Here is a 19,941-nt window from a genome sequence, read left to right as displayed (position 1 = left end):
CTGATAGTATCTTGCAGATTTGTCCCAGAGACAAAAAATAAACACCATGGTAGGTTTTGAACATTAAGATACTATGAAGTTGCCACTTAAATGGAAGCGGTGACACTTTCATGCTTTAATTTTAATTAAGTTTAATTCCAACACTTCCTGTTTTTGGACTTCTACAGTTTACAAGTGAAATTATGCTTTTTTTCTGCATCAACATTGAAAGATTTTACTTGATTTTTGTTCCAACAACAATTCTGTACCACAAAGTAAGCTTGGCTTTTTTTTTGTTGAGGGCACTGAAGTATCCTTTAAATTCACTGGAGGTCACAGGCACGCACACAAATATGCTATTGATCCATTGCCCTCAGGAAGAAAGCGCATCCTGTGGCCCCGGAGTGTTTGATGTGGAAATGGTCCGGTCCGGCTTTAAAAGAAGCCCCCCCACCCCTTCGTCATAAAAGGAAGGGTTTAAATGTCGCACCTTGCCCTCCGACAGGCTGCTCTACTAACGAACGTGCATTCTGGTAGGAGTGTTAGCATCCCATGTAGCCCGGTATGCATGTAGCAGTGTGAGGTGTGATGAAGCTATTTCTGGAGTACAAAATGAGGTCACAGATGGAGACAGCTGAACTTAAGTGATTTCTGTTGTACCTCCCGATGCTACATGACAGCGTGTCACATGCACTGTATGCTCCGTGCAGCTGATTACTGGCGACGCCAAATCCCAGAGACCAGAACTGCTATTGTCCTGTACGATCCACCTTCAATTATCGTAGCTGTCTTTGCCGAGGTTTACGAATCAGTGCAGAGACGGGGAAAGCCTTGGAGAAATGTGGCACATCTGCACAGCCCACATTTAGACACATTTATGTGTAGAACTATTCAGGCTGTAGGTCAGACTCGGTGTCTGACAGTAACAGAATAATGTTAACTCCACCTGACAAGCCTCCCTTCCTCAGTTAAAGGATACATCTAATCTATTCTGTCTGTGCCTTAGCAGTAAACATGCTACACAAAATAACAAAACCAAACCAGTTTTGTTTGGGATGCGTGACATAAAGTAATAAAATATACAATGTCAAGGTTGAAAGACATCACCAATAACCTCAATGTTTAAAGCTGGAATAAGTAACTATTATTAAAAATATGTTTGTTTCTTGTTGTTTTTTTTTTACATATTTCCTGAAACTATCAATATATTGTGACAGTGTAACTTTAGAATCTATAAATAAAATTGACTTTATCTGCCTTCTGGACAAATACAATGCTCAGTAAAAACCAACTAATCAAATTCTGGAAGAGTGTATTAGCATTGTAAATCACACTTGTGTATGCGCTGCACAGAGAAACAACTTACCCTTGCAGGTAAAATGGTTATCTGCCATCATCAGTGGCCAAGCTAAGTAGCTGAGCATTCACAGCCGGCTCCTGTGGAAAAGATGTTGCAGCCCTGCAACCCTCTCCTTGGATGGATGCATGGACAGACAGCATAGCATACTCAGCTAGCATAGATAGCTAGACAACAATACAATACAAATAGTATCATTTAAAGGCTCTTTTACTTTCTCAGTTATAAATTATCCACTGACTTACTTTAATAAAACTACTGTAGGCTAATTAGAGTGAATGTGTGCAATATTATGCTTTTAGTGTAATTTAGAACTGAGAATGGTAGAAAACATGTAATGTGATATCAGAGATGTAAATTAATGTTTTGGATGTAACAACTTTTCAGTGTAAGCATTTCTATTTGATACCAGATGGATGATTTTTAAACTTAAGCAAAATAATAATAATAATAATAATAATAATAAATAGCAACTTTAATTGCTTAATTTTCTCCTTAAAATAAAATTTCTGTTCCATGAAATGTTTTAAATCAGTGGTGCCCAGTCAGTCCTTTAGGGTCGTCATCCTGCATGTTGTATTTTGTTTCCCTGGTTCAGCACACCTGGATCTAATGATGGCTAACATCTGTTAAAGCCTGTTGAAGAGCTAATTCAACCATTTAAAACTGCTGTGTTGGACCAGGGACATGTCTAATACCTGGAGGACTCTGACCCTTGAGGACCAGCTGAGCACACCTCTGCTTTCACTTACCTTGTGAATGTTCATTTTTCTCAACATGTCTTGTCTTTTTACTTTTAATGAATAAGTGCTTTACAGCAGCCAATTCCAGTTCGGCCTGTTAGTTGAGTAAAGGCATATAGAGGTTTCAAAACAGTAACAAAACAAAATTAATACATTTCTCACTCAAACCTTTCCAAGGATTTAAAATAAAAGTGCTTTTAATGAGAAACTATAGAAAGTGTCACAGTGAAGAGAATTTTCTACTTTTGTAATTAACACAGTGTTGCTCCTCCCCCACCTGTTGCTCTTAGCTGTTTAGCTGGAAGAAAGAAGACGTTGCTGTCTCTCACAAGACAAATTTGACCATTTAAAAAAATATTTTTGGTTGCAAAAACACAGACGGTAATGGTCTAGAAAAAAAAGCACTATCCATCATCTTGTTTTAAAGACTGCAGTTAGTCAGCTGACTGCAGGTTGAGCCTGAGCAGATAGCTGACAGACTACCCAAAATCAGCCTGTTAAACTCCCAGTTACAGTGACTGCCCTGTATATGATTCACACTGACCTTATCTACATTTGCATTTAAAATGTCGCAAAACTTTGTCAATATTCCGCTAATGTTGAAAAAACACAGTTTTGCAATTGCGGTGTTTGCATTAAATTAATCCAACTAAAATCACTGGTGAATATGTTTGTTCACACATTAAGTCATTTAAAGACATAATGACATGATTCTCCAACCACTTCCTGTCGCATTCATCATCGTGGTTTGGGCCAGAGGCCATGTCCTGTTGTGGATCATGTGACTCGTGGGATGTGGAAAATGTGTTTCCCTTGCAGATTTGCAAAATAAACCAATTTCAATACAGCCAACAAAAACATCTCATCCTTTTCTCAAAACTTTTTCTCAAAAAAACAAGAGTTTTTTTGAGAAAAAGGATGAGGTCAGGATAAAAAAGGATAGGTCAGCATGAGAAAAGAGAATCTCATCCTGACCTATGCCTGGTTTCCATTAAATGAGCTTTAGTTTTTCTGTAAGTGTATATAGACCCGTGTATCTGTGCACGTTTTCCATCTATCAATATTCAGTCCAACATAGCAGCTGCCAAAAGCTTAGGAGGCTGTTGCTAGGCAATGCCATTTAAAATCCATCCTTCTCTGTATGTTGGAAGCAGGGTGGCTCTGTTTGTCTTCTGGGGTTGGAGCTAATACCACAGTGTAAGGTTGAGTAGCATGAGACATTTGCCTTGTTTGTTTTCTGCAGCCACTTTTCAAAAATGTTCAGTCTCGTTTGACCTCAGATCACTTGAAACAATTGAAACTAAGCAGCTTTCTAGGAACAAAACAAAGAGAGAGGACGTTTGCAATTTACATTTTCTAAAGAGGCATTCTGAAAAGATCACTCATCTCGCTTACGTTTTGAAGAGACTTGTGGTCAAGCCACTTAAGTGTACATCCTTTGTTGACTCTTAGAAAGTAGGTCCATCCATCATAAAGCAGGATTATCCATCATAAGCTGACAAAACAGATACAAAACATCTGTTGTTCTTTGCTTTTTTATTTTTCCAAGGCCCCCGTTGAGTTCATTGTGGGGTTAACTTGCTGTCTGTTGCTGCATCAGAAACTGGATAGAAGTCAGCAAAGTCGGTGTTTAAGACATAGATGTTACTGTATGCACAGCACAGATGGAGTTCTTAACTTGAATGCTTCGTTTCATACCCAAATTAAAGCACTTTTTCTCTCTGCCTGCCACCATTTTAGCAGTTGTAGAGACTCCCTGCGTTGGTTGATTGGAAAATCACCATAACCCGACTAATGATGTGGATTGCACTTCACATTTCATGTGTCTTATAGCTCTTTATTAGGAAAAGGGATACAGTAAGAATGGAGTCATATGTTGATTTGCTTTACACGTCTTCATTTTCTGTTAATCGTTTTGTTTGTTAGGTGAATGTTGTCAAAAGAATACAAAACCATCGAATGCAGAGACTCCATAGCACCGTGGTGAAGGGAGCATGAAGCCACGGAGAGATGACGTGACTAAAGGAGTCCGTGAGAGCAGGCGGACCATACAGAGCGGTGACGCTGCCAGAGAACAGTGTTTGACTTTGATTGTGACAACATGAGTCACCACTTCTGTTCCTCACCGCAGGGTCCGAGAATGAGAAACCACGACACCCCGGGGACCCAAAAATGTATCACTGTCCATCTGAGTGGACATGCCCTCGTCTTTCCTTCGGCCAGCTTTGAGCCACGACCCCTTCATCCTCTTCTTATCAAGTAATAGGTCGGTGATGGTAGAGCTACAGCGTTGGCTGATTTACATAGAGAAATTAATACTTGGTGACTGTAGCTCATCTGGGCCTTTGAGGACAAAAAGGACTGGTTAGGAAAATGTTTGTGTCCTCAATGGATTATTGTCTGACTGCGTGTGTCTGTTTCAGTGAGTAGAGTAGTCATTTTGAAATCTGAAAGCGGTGGGTTTGATTCCAACTCCCTCTTGCCACAAGTCAGTGTAGTCTTGAGCAAGGCTTTCAAGCCAAAGTTGTCTACCAATTTGGGTATGTGCGTCTATGGCAGTGTGAATGGGTGAATGTACATGTTGTCACAACTCTTCAATATCTAGTCAGCCCTGCTTCTGTTTCTTTTTTTGGTCTTTTTTATTTCTCTCTGACTGCCGTTGTATGGTCGCATTTGCCTTGCACTCATTGCATTTCCTCTGCTATTGAGCAGGTGTCTATAGTGAAACGTATACCACTACACAGCAGGAATGACAGCAGCAGATACAGAAAGCATGCTCTTCATCAATAAATGTAACACCGTTTTAAATCATGTGAAGGTCAGCTATCATCTGAGTTTTTAATGACCGCATTCAGAACAACTCCTATTTTTATATAGCATTTATAGTATTACTATATTAATACCCAACTCTAATACCCAACTGTTTCGAAGCAGTCGGAATTTACCATCAAGAGTTAGACGTTAGGTTTTCACCCAGGGAGCCTGAAAAGAGAGGTAAAGGACTCTTTTCCAAAGAACTGAATGACATTCTGTTAAAGAAACAGATAAGTATATTGAAAAGAAAATTTTCAAATACATTTTGACCATTCATAAAACTTATTCAAAGCCAGAAGGCATTCAGTTGAGTCCTTGGTCATGTGACTGAAGTAGAGCATAAAAGTAAAAATGGAAACTAAAGTATTTTCCCTTGAGCTCGACGGTGTTGAAGTGGAGCTGGTGAAGGACAAAAAAATAAATAAACAGAAGAAATTAGATGATGGGCTACGGGGTGGCATCAAAAGCGAGGTAGTCAGATTTGTCCAGACATTCACCATGATCAAGTTTACTGATTAGTGAAAGCTGGAAAGTGCAAAGACAGGCAGGTAGTGGCCTCCTTGAACGCTTGAGGTAGAGAAAGAAAAGGGTCATGGGCATGATTAGCTGGATGTCCTCCTACCAGCCGACTACTCCTCCAGAGTCCAATTAGAGTGGAGGTGGGTACAGAAAGAAACCGTGGAAGATTCCTTACATACTCGAAATAAAAAAATCACAAGTCCTGACACAGAAGTCATGTTATAATCAAAGCCCCCAGACACACAACCCTAGACATCCACACCGCTGATGGCATGCTGAAAGAGCACAAGGCATGGGTTAGAGATTATTCCTTCACTTTTGTAAGAAACGGTACTTGCTGATGCTTGATTTTTATTACACGATGTGGTATTTCAACATTTAACTCACATTTCCACAGCTAGCATTATAATGCTCCTGTAAATGTATATATACACCGTTTTAAATTTTTGCATCCAGAATCATCAAAGTCTTCTCTCCCACCTTGTGACAGAAAGATATTTTGGGATGATCAGCTTTGGAGCTGAATCAGAAACATCATGGCAACATGCGAAATCCTAGGATTAGAAACATACCTACATGTCCTTTGTGATTCCATACGTCTTCACTTTATAGAGCTTGATTTCTACATCCTTAAATGAACCTTAGAAGTTTGATCAGGTATTTCATAATGATATAAATAAGCATCTCTGTAGTTATTGCACCAAATACGTCAATATATGTACAAATTGTTTCAGCAATCTTAGCTGAACACAGACCTGGAAATGACATATTGTACACCTCAATCAGAAATATGCTGAACGTCATATGGGAAGGTTATCAGAATATAAATATACTAATAAAAATGTTTAATGTAGCAGATTTTAAATCTGCCAGATTGGCTTAGTTCTGTCTGTTATTTCACAATAGCCAGCCCCGCCCTTTTCATCACAACTCCTTTGGGCTGACTACTGACCAGTTCTCTGTCTAACAGGTCCGGAAAATCTCTGAGACTTGGGTATTACCCTAAAAGTGCTCTAGAAGAGATAATCTGTTTAAACTGGTGGCGAAAGCGATTCGTCTAGCTCTAACTACCTCCAATCCAGAAGTTATGACCCTTTACAGTTAAGAAACAATCAGCTGAGTAGCCCTCGCAGCTGCATAATTCCAATAACCACTTCTGTTAACGGTAGCTCGCTTTCTAAAATATAACTCGCTCTTGGAACCGGCTAGATTAAATTTAGTGACTTGGATATAATATATATAAGGGCTGCACAGTGGTGCAGTTGGTAGCACTGTTGCCTTGCAGCAAGAAGGTCCTGGGTTCGATTCCCGGCCGGGGTCTTTCTGCATGGAGTTTGCATGTTCTCCCTGTGCATGCGTGGGTTCTCTCCGGGTACTCCGGCTTCCTCCCACAGTCCAAAAACATGACTGTCAGGTCAATTGGTTTCTCTAAATTCTCCCTAGGTGTGAGTGTGTGTGTGCATGGTTGTTTGTCCTGTATGTCTCTGTGTTGCCCTGCGACAGACTGGCGACCTGTCCAGGGCGTACCCCGCCTCTCGCCCGGAACGTAGCTGGAGATGGGCACCAGCAACCCTCCCGACCCCATTAGGGACAAGGGTGAACAGAAAATGGATGGATGGATGGATGGACTTGGATATAAGTCCCTAGGTCATTATTTTACTCTCACCAAAGGAAATTATGAAGCCTCCTCTTTACTAGAACCATGTACATTAGTTTTACCTTTATTAAAAGAACTGCAAAATGATTAACCGACTCAATTAATTCCAATGTCCACCAACCTCATTAGAATTTTAGAGTATGAATTTATTAAGCAAGCTTAAGCAGGGATATGTGACATACAAATCAACCATCAATTGTATATAATTCGAGAGCAGTATAATAAGATCCACATGTATAACCATACCATGCTGTCTCCTTTCCCTAACTTATGTCGCATATTCTAAGATAGATTTTATGGGGGCAAATTCAACTCACACCCAGTTGCTGATGGATCTTTAGCAACAGGAACATCCAGAAGCCTTGGTCAGAATTTTTGTCCTCATGCGGAAAAATCCTCCTTAGAATAGTAGCAAAGTAGAACGGGTTTAAATCCTTTAAAAAACCCAGCTCTTTATCCCTCCGGGAACTCTGTCTTTTCTCCAAGTCTGTTGCAATATATTTGGGTAGAGACAAGACCGACGATCGAATCAGGAACTCGGGCTTGGGCGTCCGGAACTTGTCCCTTCTTGGCGGCGCTGAGTCTCAAGTCTCCCGTGGTTCCAGGGTGCGGTCAGTTGCTATTTCCTCTGCTTCCCCGTTTCGACTCCTTCAGCGCCGTGGACAAAGAACGAACACCTCCTTGTTTCAGTGTTCTTTTATACATTTGGCCCCATGTGTGTGTGTTGGTTTACATAACTTCCTGCCTTTGTGTGTGGAGGGTTTGGTCTATGTGACTTCCTGAACATCTGCTGCCTCTCCGGTGGAAAGTACCGGCCCCCATCCTGTTTACTGAGTCCAGCAACCTTTTGCCTACTTGCGACATTTCCTGTCAGCCGGGCCTCACCCATCCTGCTGACTGTATTGTTCCAACTTCCATCTTTTCTATTACTGCCCTCATATTCAACAACTTAGTATTGAAATCATTTAAAGCATAAAATTACATCTCTTTCAGATTATAACTCATCAACCATAATTATTTGTTGTTATCATTATAGATCATTATTTATACATTTCAGAATCATTCAGTGATTTCTTATTCACATACACATATTACCAATTGTACTAATACATGTTCAACATAATAAAATATGAATCAAAACACAAGATTGCTTTATTTCTCCTAAGCCTTTATGCACCTTTTTCTGCGTGTACCTGGATAGATCTCAAACCCCATTCCAGTTTTCTTGACAGTTCGCACCAGGCGATAAAATGATACTAACAATTATTGCTGTTTAACACCTGGAGGACAAACAGGATAAATTATTTTTCTACCTTTTAAGTCCACAGCTTTTTCAAAGTACTAACAAGGCTGCCAAGTAGTTTTAATCACATTTACAGTGTAGTCCTTTTAGACTGTGAACAAAGATGCCAAAGAAAACGAGTTTTATTTCTCCATTTTATCATCCTTATCCAAGTTTGTAGGACACAGTAGGAGTGTAACCGTAAAAACTGCAGACAGACTGTGATTTTATGCGTATAAAAGCAAACGGCAACAAAAAAAAGCTAAGGTTGCAGTCTGCTGCTGGCCACACAAGCAAGATACAGCAAGCAATGCTGTTTCTGTGTCTTGGCAGAAGGATGTGTGTGTGAGTGTGTGTCGCATAATGACCTTGAGTTCATCTCACCAACGCAACCCCTGCAGCGCTGGGAAAGGACTCCTTTGAAGTACCCGGCTCTCAGAAAGAGCAAACAGACATTAGTGGACAACCAAATGCCTTGTAAGGTTCAGCCAGGGGGGTTTTCTGTATCTGCACGTTTCTTTCTTAACATTGACACCAACACATTTTCACATGGTGGACCACCTTTCAGAGGCTTGAGGTGCTGAATATGTACCGGTTAAGTCAACTGAACTGCAATCAGTCCCCAGCAACAACAGAGAGCAATATTGTTGCTGCATCAGTGGATCCTTGCGTGTGCCTGTATTGCCTGTGTTGTTGTGTTCATGGGTGACACAGAATGACCTTTTAGCGCACCTCAGACTCTTTGTGTACAATCATGGCCAAAGTCATTACGGCCCTTACTCGCTGTCAACCTTATTCGATCTCTGTTAGACGAGATGTTACCATGGAGCTCTCAAGAGCAGGTTTTGGTCTCAGATGGAGAAAAAACATACAGACAATTAACAAGTTGATTGATTGATTGATTGATTGATTGATTGATTGATTGATTGAGCACTTAACAACAACTAACACATCATAAGAAAAAGAAAATCAACAATAAAAAGAAGGGAAAATTGCACTAATCTAAATGGTATTAAAATTCTGTCTAAATAAATAAGTCTTGAGCTTAGACTTAAAAATGTCTGGGTGGAGCAAAGATCTATAGGAGGTTGTTCCAGTGTTGAGGTGTTGCCACTGGAAAAGCCCGGTCACCTCAGTGCTTTAGCTTAGTATGTGGGACATCTAATAAAAGTTGATTTGATGACATCAGGGATCTCCTTCATAGAGGAAGACTTAAAGATTCAGATAAATAAGATGGGACAAGGCCATTAAGAAAATAAAAAAGGTCAAATCAATTCTAAAATGGTCAGGAAGCCAATGTAAAGAGGATAAAACAGGGTTTAACCAACTCCCCACGTCTTGGGGAGTTGGTTAAAAGACGGGTTGCTGCGTTCTTTTACTACATTTTCTTGTTTTTATTCCAAAACAATACTGGCGATAGTCAGTTCTTACTAGTTTTATAAAAGGCAAAAGTGATGCGGTGTTATTTTAATATCGTGAGCTCTTGTATTACATAATCATGTCAACCCTCTACCTACAGCGGATTTCTCAAAAAGTAACAGATCAGCTTGTTGAACTTGCTGTAGGAAGTTACAACAGAATCAGCCAATAAGTGATCATTGATTTCTGTTAAAACTTCTGTCTTCATAATTTTTCCCACATAGAGTGCATTCTAAGTATTTGGTCTCTCTTGCTTTTGTGTATTTTGTTTCCCTAGCTTATTTTATGTCATACACAGTGCTTCAAATACATTTAGGTAAAAATGACAAGAAATCATTTTCATGATATAAAACTTTCATATTATCTGTTAAATGAGTCAACATTATCTCCACTTAAAATGAACAATTCTGTTTTTTGAATAGTATCAATATTTTTATTTATAAAGAACGCTGACTACAAAAGAAATTAAGCATTCAGGTTGTCAGATTATCATATTGTAATATAGAAATCATTTTGTCTAATATGATGTATTATACTGTAGTAGCACCTCATACATTAGTTGCATCATCCCCAGAAGGGAGTGTAAAATGTACTATTTCTACCTCTTTGTTTGTAGAGTCTAAGAATGTGTGTGAAGCAGCTTCCCCAAACAGAAGTAGAAAGAGGTCAGTTCGGTTCTCCAGAGGGAAACAAGATGGTGTTGAAACAGTCTGAAAAGGTAGATGTGGTGAAAGGAAGAAAAAAGGTTAGAGCTGTAGGGATTTCATTTAGTTCCAGGAAATCAATCACAGTCTGCCTGCATTTACGGAACAAGGCCACATGTGTTTACAACAACAGATGCAAAGCAATAAAATAATAAGAGCCTGTTTTAAATTTGATCAGAGGAGCTACATTGAAGGGGGATGAGGGAACACAAGTTCTATTTTTGTGTGCACCTTAGTTTTACCTGAACTCAGACACACGCTTTGTGTCTTTATTTGTGTACAAGAGCAGCTGAAGGTTTTGTTCACATTTTCTCATAACTGTAGCCTAAGAAAGCCCTCATGTTCAACCTCAAGTCATTGATGTTTTCGAGTCTAATCCAGGAGCCTGTAACCCTGTGTATGGTCCTTCACATCGTTCACTGTGACTCTTAATAACTTTAGCCAAAAATGCTAAAGAATTAAGCAATGTTCTAAAATATATGGGTAATTAAAAACATGGTGACTTTAGTAGGTTTTCCTAGGTGTTTTTATGCAGTATGTGTATAAGATTCCTACAAGGAATGACACTAACAGTGTAAGGATTATTCTATTTTTACAAAGTAATTTTTTTTTTGTGTGTGTATCTTCTGGTTGAAAACATACATACTTTTGTGACATTGTTTTCAATACTTATTAGTTTAGAAAAATTGCTCATTACCTTAGTTTACCATTATCAGAACAAGAGTCTAGAGGAACCCCTACTCGTTTATAAATCAGAGACTACTAATTCTTAGACAGAGTTATACTCTGTGTTTTCTTTTTCTCTTCGTTTGCTCTTTCCTTTGGTTTGTTGTTTTGTTGTATTTCTTTCTAATTCATGTAAAGCACTTTGAATTGCCTTGTTCCTGAAAATGTGCTATATGAATAAAATTACCTTGCCAACTGAATGCTCTGTTGACAAAAATATATTCATTCATTTGATGATATTCTTTATGTTAAAACCTAAAATCAAGAATTGTTGTTCAATTGAAAAGTCAACATAAATTTATAGATGTCTTGAATTGCTTGGCACAATCAGTGGTAACCTCACCATCACCGTGTTAGATGTAAATAATAAAGAGCATTTATTTCTGTTCTTCCCAGTGAGCAGCGGGCCTTCCTGTTGGAGAACGCTCCCTGTAACGCCCCCAACTGCAGCAGCGTGGGACGAATGTTCCGCATCCACTGGGACCAAACGGACCTGGGAGCGATCCAGAAGGCCGTCATGGCTACTTTCTTTGACATCTATGAGGACGTGAGTAGAGTATCTTTATTATTATACGCTGCTTTTTCCTTGCGATACTCTGTTCCCAGTTCACCAGTAATGAATATCTGCTATCTTTACCCGGTTGAAATACCTAATAAACTTATCAGACTTTATGAGAATTTCAACATTGCTAAATAAATCTGATAGAGTAAACAAGACTATTTTGAATCTTGAGTTAATAAAAGTGTATTATTAGGTTTCTGTCTACCACAAAAAACAAAGTGTTTATATATATACAGTATATACAGTATATATTTCTTCCTTTTTGTTCCACGTTTGGTTTTAGCAGATTGTTTCCTTAGATTATTGTCACTAATCAAATTACAAGCTCCTCAACCAGGGATGCAAACAATTGGTGTACTTATGATTAATTGTCAATTAATGATTTATTAGATTAAAATGAGTTCCAATTGATTTACTAGTAATGTTTTCAAAGACCTTCTTTGAGTGTTGTTGTGTGGCTGCCATCCAGAAGAGGGCGCCGCTGGTCATCCTTATGCAGATCGAGTCAATACAGGAATAAAGATGGCGGGGCATTCCTTCCTGTTTTGTTATATTTTACAAATATGTCAAAGTTAAATATGAGAAAACTACCAGTTTGTGTTTATTCAGAGATTCTTTAATACAGCTGACACACAAAAAATAGTTAAAATATAATAATGTGCTTCTTTTCTTAGGAATATAAAGAGAAAGAAAACTTTTAAAGGGTTTCAAGAAAATGGCCGCTTATCAGTTAATCGTTTGTCAGTCAGTAAGATCAATCAACTTTTGATGAACTCATTAATTGATAACTTGCACCCCTATTATCAACACTTCAGTTCTTTTACAGCCCTTTTTATTTACTGATTGATCCTCATTGATCCTCATATATATTCTGATCCATACGGACATCCATAGTATGTCCCTGTCCTGATAATTACAGCGGCTAAACTTCTCTTTTTGTTTTGTTTCTTATCTCTATCTACATTTACAGGGAATATTAGACATGCTCATCCTGAGCGAGGCAGAGGGCAAAAGCGACTTAATGATCCACGCATTGAAGAACAATTTTGAAGCTGATGCCTATTTTGTTAAAGTGATGGGTAAGTGACTTACTGGCCAGATTTTCTCCTTTCTCTTCTTTTGTGTAAAAGAAGCAATTTGAACAAAGGAAAAAAGGCTTTTTTTTTCTAAAAGTGTCTTCAGCACATTACACACTAGTTTTTTCTTTTATTTGCTATAACAGCCCCACCTAGACCAATTAAACACAAGCAAGTCTATTCCCCAATCTAGAGAGCAGATGGCCGTAACTATTATCTGTCATATAATTCAGATTTTTTCGTCTGCAGTTCCTCCGTTGGTGCTGCAGTTTGGAGCTCGTTTGTGCTCTGTGATCAATTCCAAATCCATTAAGTTAAAATGGATATTTTAAGCACAAAACTTCTATGTCCCAAAAGCCAACATGTATAGTCTGCCCACTTTCCCTGGCTCTGCACTATCGGCTTCAGTAATGCTTAAAAATTCTGTGCAACATTGTTTTTAGTATAGTCTAGTTGAAATTAAAATGCCTTGCAAAAGTTTACATACAGAGTTTTTCTTACATTTTCTCATGTCACGATAGAAAATTTTGCTGGACGATAAATTGTCCCAGAGGTTATTGCAATAAACGATAACATTGTTGTTTTGAGACCATTTTTAGGTGGTATAATGACAAAGACATAATAATGCAAAAAGACATTCTCATAGATCAATAAAGGTTCATTAGAATTTAAAGTTTAACACTGGAACTAGTAGACATTTTAAATATCCAAAATAAATAAACAAGACAACAGAAACAACAAATATAATGAATTATAAAGTCTCTGTAAACAAAATGGTCCTTTAAGAAAAGGACAGGTGAGACCAAAGAACCAGACTGAAGACATGTTTTGAGAAAAATGATAAATCATCCAAATGGAAATTATTGAGCTGGTTTTAATTTATTATGCAATTAATCGATATTTATTGTGACAGGCATAGTCACAATAAACACTCAATATTCTGAGTATTTTGTGACAGACCAACATTGTTGCATAGTTTTGTAATGAATAAAACTACACTTTTTTTACCGAAAAAATGTACTAGTATTTGTAACCAACATCCTCTGAGCCAGTACTTCACAGTAAGTACAGCTGTCTGTGAAAGAAATCTTTCTACCAGATTTGCAAATTTAGAAACTTAAAGTTTTGCTTAAGATAGCCATAACTCAATCATATTGCATCAAATATTACCACATATCTTCAGTGGAATTTAGTCGAGGACTTTAACTGGGCCTTTCTGACACTTTGACTTTGGCTTTTAGGCTTGTTGTCCCACTGGAAGGTAAACCTCGGCCCTCGTCTTAGGTCTTTTCCAGATTCTACAAGCTTTTCTTTCAGGATTGCTCTATGTTTAGCTCCATCAACTCTGGCCAGTTATCCTGTTCCCACAGCACGAATCTGTCACCAAGATCCTGTACTGTGAAGATGGGGATACTAGCATTTTGCATGTAGGCTAAGAAGTTTAAACTTTATCCCCTTCCTACCAGAGCACCTTCTTCCACCTGTCTGCTGCATCCCCTTTATGTTTATATCTATCTTAAGATAAATGGCAACACTTTATTTGATGGGGTGAGCATTAGACTGACATGTCATAAACATGACATAAAACCTGTCATGAAGAGGAAGGAGTTTTCATGAATGTTTATAATTGTTGTCATGAAGTGTCATTCGGTAAATAATGACACTTTTAATGCAAAGTTGACCATTTTAATGGACTTTTAATACAAGTTTTAATGTAACTTTGCATTAATAGGGTCATTATTTATCAAATGATGCCTGATGACAGCAGTGGTAAACATTCACGAAGACTCCATCATCATGACAGGTTTTATGTCATGTTTATAACAGTGTCACGTCAGTCTAATGCACACCCTGTCAAATAAAGTGTTACCAGATGGATACTTTGATGTTTGTCAGTGTGTCATGACACAATGTGAAAAATTACAAGGGATGTGAATACTTATGCACTGTTCTGCAGTTGGATAAGTTGCATTAGCTATAAGGGGAACATACTAAATAAAAGCCATGAGCAATGTACAGTAACTGCGTATTTTCTCTCTCTCCTCTAAAAATAATCCAGTGTTGGAACCATTACTTGGTCCATTAAATTGAAACTACAAACAGTCCACATCATCTACGTAGTATGCTGTGTTTTGTCACGTTAGAAACCTTGTTTTTGCACCAGATGTCTGATTACAGAACCCTTTCTCTCAGTTTGTCAGTATGGCTTCTTTTCTAATTATCTTTTCAGCAGCGTTTGAGTCCAAACACAGACTCGTTCTATTCACGTCACAATCTCGTTTATCATCTTTGAGCTCAGTTGCAGACGGTTTTCTTTTCGAAAGGGAGAAGCAGACCGTTTGTACGCTGACCGCAGAAATCGTGACGGTTCTAAAAGTGACAAGCGTCAAGCAGTTGACTGAGATCAGTAATTAGGCCTCCAGCTTTATGGAAGCAACAGTTACTTTTGATTCCAATAAACTTCTGTTAATTCCCATACAATTTTTCCAACTTTGACTATTTCTTTTATTTTGCTACCCTATCAGAGCGTGAGAATGTGAAACCAGCCCCATTACTCGATAGTCATGAATGAGTTTTCATGACATAAAGCGTTTTCTGCTGGTGATGCACATGAAAAATGCGTCATTCACTTTGATCTTCGTAAACCACATTGCTTACTTTTCTCTGTAATAGCATTTTAAGATAGTTGTTTTCAAGGATTGCGGGTAATTAGGCTGGGGAGACGAGTAGGGAAGTGGCGTGAAGCTCTGCGTGTTTCCCCCTTATGTAAATGAAACCCCCTGGGGTCTGGAGAAAAGCAGCAGCATATGGATCATAAGAGGCACATTCTGATCTAGATTCTCTCCAGGCATTGTAGGCTTAGCATTAACAATTTAGAATCTAAAACGGGACCAGATTTTTGTGATGGTTAAAAAACAATCCCAGGTGATTTGGTACTATTTTGAAGCGAAAATGGTAGCAAATACGAAAAAAATAAAAACATGTATTTTTAGTCTGTTTGACAGCTCCAGCGCGATTGTTGTTTTGTGTGTGTGTGTGTGTGACCTTGGCACGTCTTCTTCCCTAATGCCTCAACACAAATTCCTTTGGTGCCGTCTCTTTAAACAGTGCTGTTCTTTTCGGTATCCATGTCTTGTCTCACTGCAGCACTTCAAAAAAATATATACAGAGATGCACTCGCAACCGAGAATCCTTTTCCTCCCCGACACATTGATGAGAACTCTGTCAGCAGCTTCTTCCCTGCATCTGACTTCAGTTGGTACATTTTCCCTGCTTGTAAATATTTCATACATGTTTGGTCGTAGCTAGCTGAGCAGCTATAGACTAAAAAAAAAATTTAAAAAAATGATGTGCCATCTATTGTATCGCATCAACAACTTATTCCCCTCTGTCAAAAACAGCTTAATAGCATCCACCCACATCGACCCCAAGAGAGGAAATTGTTTTTACTTCTTCTTTAAATGTCTTGGCACGAGTACTAACGTTTTCACCCTCGAAGTGAGGCTGTGAGAGTGAAGTTCATATTCAATCCTGGCACATCGTGTCAGCCAGCGCTGCATCTCTGTTGACAGCCTGATCCAGCCCTGCCTTCTATAAGGTGGAATCCTATTTCCTCCAGATGACATCCCTCGGCCCTCCCCTCCACCGTATTGAGCATCACCCACTGGGGAATTGACGGGTTGAGTCTAACGCGTGTGTCTGTGCAGTTTGCGAGAGAAAGCAAAGATCCTGCGGTCCGCTTGGACTCTCTGGGATGAATCCATCAGTTCTACCACAAACCTCAGACAGCAGCCTTCGCTGCCTGCCAGCCAGAGGTCTGAACGCTTGCTGGGAGACGACCTGGACCTGCACAAATCTGACATCTTATCCGTCCAAACACCTGACAAGAGTGCATTGCATCTGGACCTTTACCTGCTTTGCTGTCTGAGCGTTTATTATTTAAGACCCAGATGCAAAATTATGGGCATAGACTCAGCCTACTAAAAGATTTCAAAGCTTGGATGTCTATTGGATCTGTTTTTGAAAGTAATGTTATTTGCATGTTATTTTAAGTTGGACACAAGTGCATGTATCTTACAAGATGAACTCATACAGCACTGAATAAGATAAGATTTTAACCAAAAAATAAAAAATAAAAATCACTCCAACAGCTCCTGCTTGTGTTCACAAATGAAATCCAAGTTTAATTTGACTCGTCCATATGTTGGAGTTTTGCATGTTCATTTAATTTTAAGATGATTCTAATCCCCCCCCAAAATATTAAGATGTTAAGTTTTGTGTTTTCAGAAACACAAAACAACACAGCAGGGCAACTCAAGAACTGCTTCCTTTTATTTCTTCAAAATAAGGCCCAAAAACATGGCTAGAACTAGATCTAAGTCTAAATTTACATACCCTCACATATATTTCTAATAACTATATCTTAGACTTACTTCAGCTGGACAAAATCTAATGATGACAGCTGTTCACTATGATGAGCAACAATACTGTGCTGTCTTAATATTGAGGATGTAAGTCATGATGAAGACATTCATGTTTGACATTAAACTGATCTAAATAGCATTCTTGAAATATGAAGTCTATACAATGGACCACCAGTATTCATGTGAATACTTGAGACGACCTCTAAAAACGCTTGGAACTGCTTATTTTAATAAGTCAAACACCAAATATACCTTAACATGCATCAACACGCACAGTGGGAAGTGTCTCGAAACTACTACAGAAGCTAATATTCCCTGGCTTGCTTATTTTTGCTCCTGGCAGTACAACCAGTCACTGCCAAGGAAACTGAATGGCACTCCTGGGTTAGCTGCTTTGCAAACGCTAGCTAATAGCATGACAAGAAGCAAGTCAATTGTTAGACATATGCATTTTCTTTAGAACAAAAACACCACAGAAAGGTGAATTTTCCTGGATAATTTGTGGATTACTTAGACAGAACAGTTCACAAGTAGGAGAATCTGCAAATACTGAACTGTAGCATCATTTCATAATCTCCTACAGATCTAGTGCTAGCTGCGTTTTTGAACTGCCTGGTCTTTTGTTATTGCTGTTTCTTGCCTGTGAAATGAATCTTTTTCAGATCATAATGGAAGCACGTTTTTCTAGACAGCTGTCTTATTGTGTAAGCTCACTGGCAGTCGGACATCATCTCAGAGGACCTGACCACAGTGAAGACATTTATGGTCTTTGAATCGTTGTAGCATGGAGGCAGCACCGCCATTTAATCAAGATGCTCCGCATAACACAGCTGTAGACTGGGGATGTTTTTGTTCAGCTTTAACTTCTTTTCCGACTTTTTCAAACTGTTGGTTGGTCTTCCCTTTGGTGGTTAAGGTTGCTATCTTCTTGTCCAACATCACCTCTGCGATTCTATCAACGTTAGACGGAGAGAGGTTGTTGTTTTTCACACCACGTCACCAGACTTCCCACCTCTAGTGGCCTCCGTCAGTGATCAGTGAGTCATTAGAGCGACATCTGAATGTTTCAGGATGTTGTTGTTCATTTGTCAGGCAGCACAGTCATTAGTTAGCAGTGTTCAGAGGAAATCTGGTGCTTTGAGACATCCCATGTGCCACTGTTAGAGAGCAAATAAAGATATGAATCAGAGCTGAACAGTACTTTGCACAGATCTCTATCTTAAAATGCTGACGTTAAGACTTGATATCAAGTTATTATCAAGTGCTTAGAAATAAAAGAATACAGCAACCTGTTGGCCAAACGATGCCAAAGTTGGAATCTCCTTCAAAGCTTCTTTGATGTTAGCTTGATTTGTTCTTTTTGTAAACTTTTGTCCTTAATTATTTTTCATTTGAGGCATTGCAAGTTAGAACATTTATTCCCTTATTCACTTATTTTTGGATGTTGTACAGCTAGAAGGAATTTTGCTCTACGTTTTTACTACCTGACCGTTATTAGGATGCATTAACGTTGCAATAAGGTATTGTTTTTACTACTGGGAGCAGCTGATTACAAATCAAAAGCTTAAATAATACCTGAACTATGACCCCAAATCTCAGAAGAATTGAAAAGGAGTTGAATGAATGCCTGTATGATCTTGAGCTCATTTGATGAGTAAACAGATAAATGGCTAATGATTAAAATAAATGTTGCAAACAAGAGTGAATTAACTCTAGTATATGTTTTTGCTGTTATATTTACTCCTCTTATGTCATCCCGCCATCCACAGGACGGCAGAATCCTTTTGATGCGACCACTTTAAACTTACTCACTCTTACGACCCCCACACACAAGGAGGGGGGATAAGAAACAACTACTTCCATAAATAGTTAGGCCGGTCTTGGATTATAACAACGACATGCGTGTCTGTCAAGTTTTACACAAAGCGCGGTGGCTCCACATTAAGCTGCAAGAAGCAAAGTGGTAGCGTGGTGGACAGATGGATGGATGATTACTGCTGAAGGAGGGAGGGGATGGAAGCAGTCATAAACTCCAGAATTAGAAAGAAGGATAAAACGACGGGGGAAGGCGAGCGGAGGGGGGGCTGCGTGTGCAAAAGTGTCTCCGAAGTGTGTGTCGAGAGTATGAGTGCGCTCCTCTATGTGGGGAAAGGAGATGAAGAGAAAGACTGACAGGCAGAACTGTATGAGTTGATTAGTTTCCTGCTCACTTATTAGGATGCAGATTAGCTGCATTGAGAAACATCTGGTAGCTTTTCTCCAGCCCACATACTCCTCCTCTGCTCACTCCTTCACATCCCTATTCATCATTCCTCCCACCATATCAGATCCAGACCTCTTCTCTCATCCCTGCACATTTCCTGTCCTCCTATCTTTCTCTCATTCCCCCATCCCCTTGTGCTTGCTTCTTTCATTTCCTCCCATCTAACCCCGTCAAGCCTCTGTTTTACATCTTAGTCTCACCTCTCCTTTTTGCTGTCAGTGCCGCCACTCTTTTTCTTGATTCTCGTCGACAAACCCTCTTGTTTCCACCCCACCATTTCTTCCTGCTGCCTTGTCAGTACATGCTGTCGTTTTAGTCCCTCTTTTCATTTCACTCAAAAGACATTGAGAAGATTTACATCAAGTCGATCAGCACGGTTTCTGTTGTCCGGAAGAAGATTTGACTGCAGGCGGTGT

The 19,941-nt window shown here is 39.1% G+C and overlaps 1 protein-coding gene across 1 annotated transcript in view; it reads left to right on the top strand.

Annotated features, from left to right (window-relative positions):
* The window catches only part of itfg1 (integrin alpha FG-GAP repeat containing 1), a 167,348-nt gene that overhangs the window by 77,601 nt on the left and 69,806 nt on the right, over positions 1-19,941 (top strand). The window contains exons 11-12 of the mRNA XM_028014996.1: positions 11,597-11,747; positions 12,733-12,841. Coding sequence (XP_027870797.1) covers positions 11,597-11,747; positions 12,733-12,841 — 260 coding nt within the window. The remainder of the gene's footprint in view (positions 1-11,596; positions 11,748-12,732; positions 12,842-19,941) is intronic.

Source organism: Xiphophorus couchianus, chromosome 4 (genome assembly GCF_001444195.1).
Source record: "Xiphophorus couchianus chromosome 4, X_couchianus-1.0, whole genome shotgun sequence".
In the NCBI taxonomy this organism is placed as follows: Eukaryota; Metazoa; Chordata; class Actinopteri; order Cyprinodontiformes; family Poeciliidae; genus Xiphophorus; species Xiphophorus couchianus.
The sequence above is the reverse complement of the archived record's forward strand: the minus strand, read 5'-3'. Positions and strand labels throughout refer to the sequence as shown.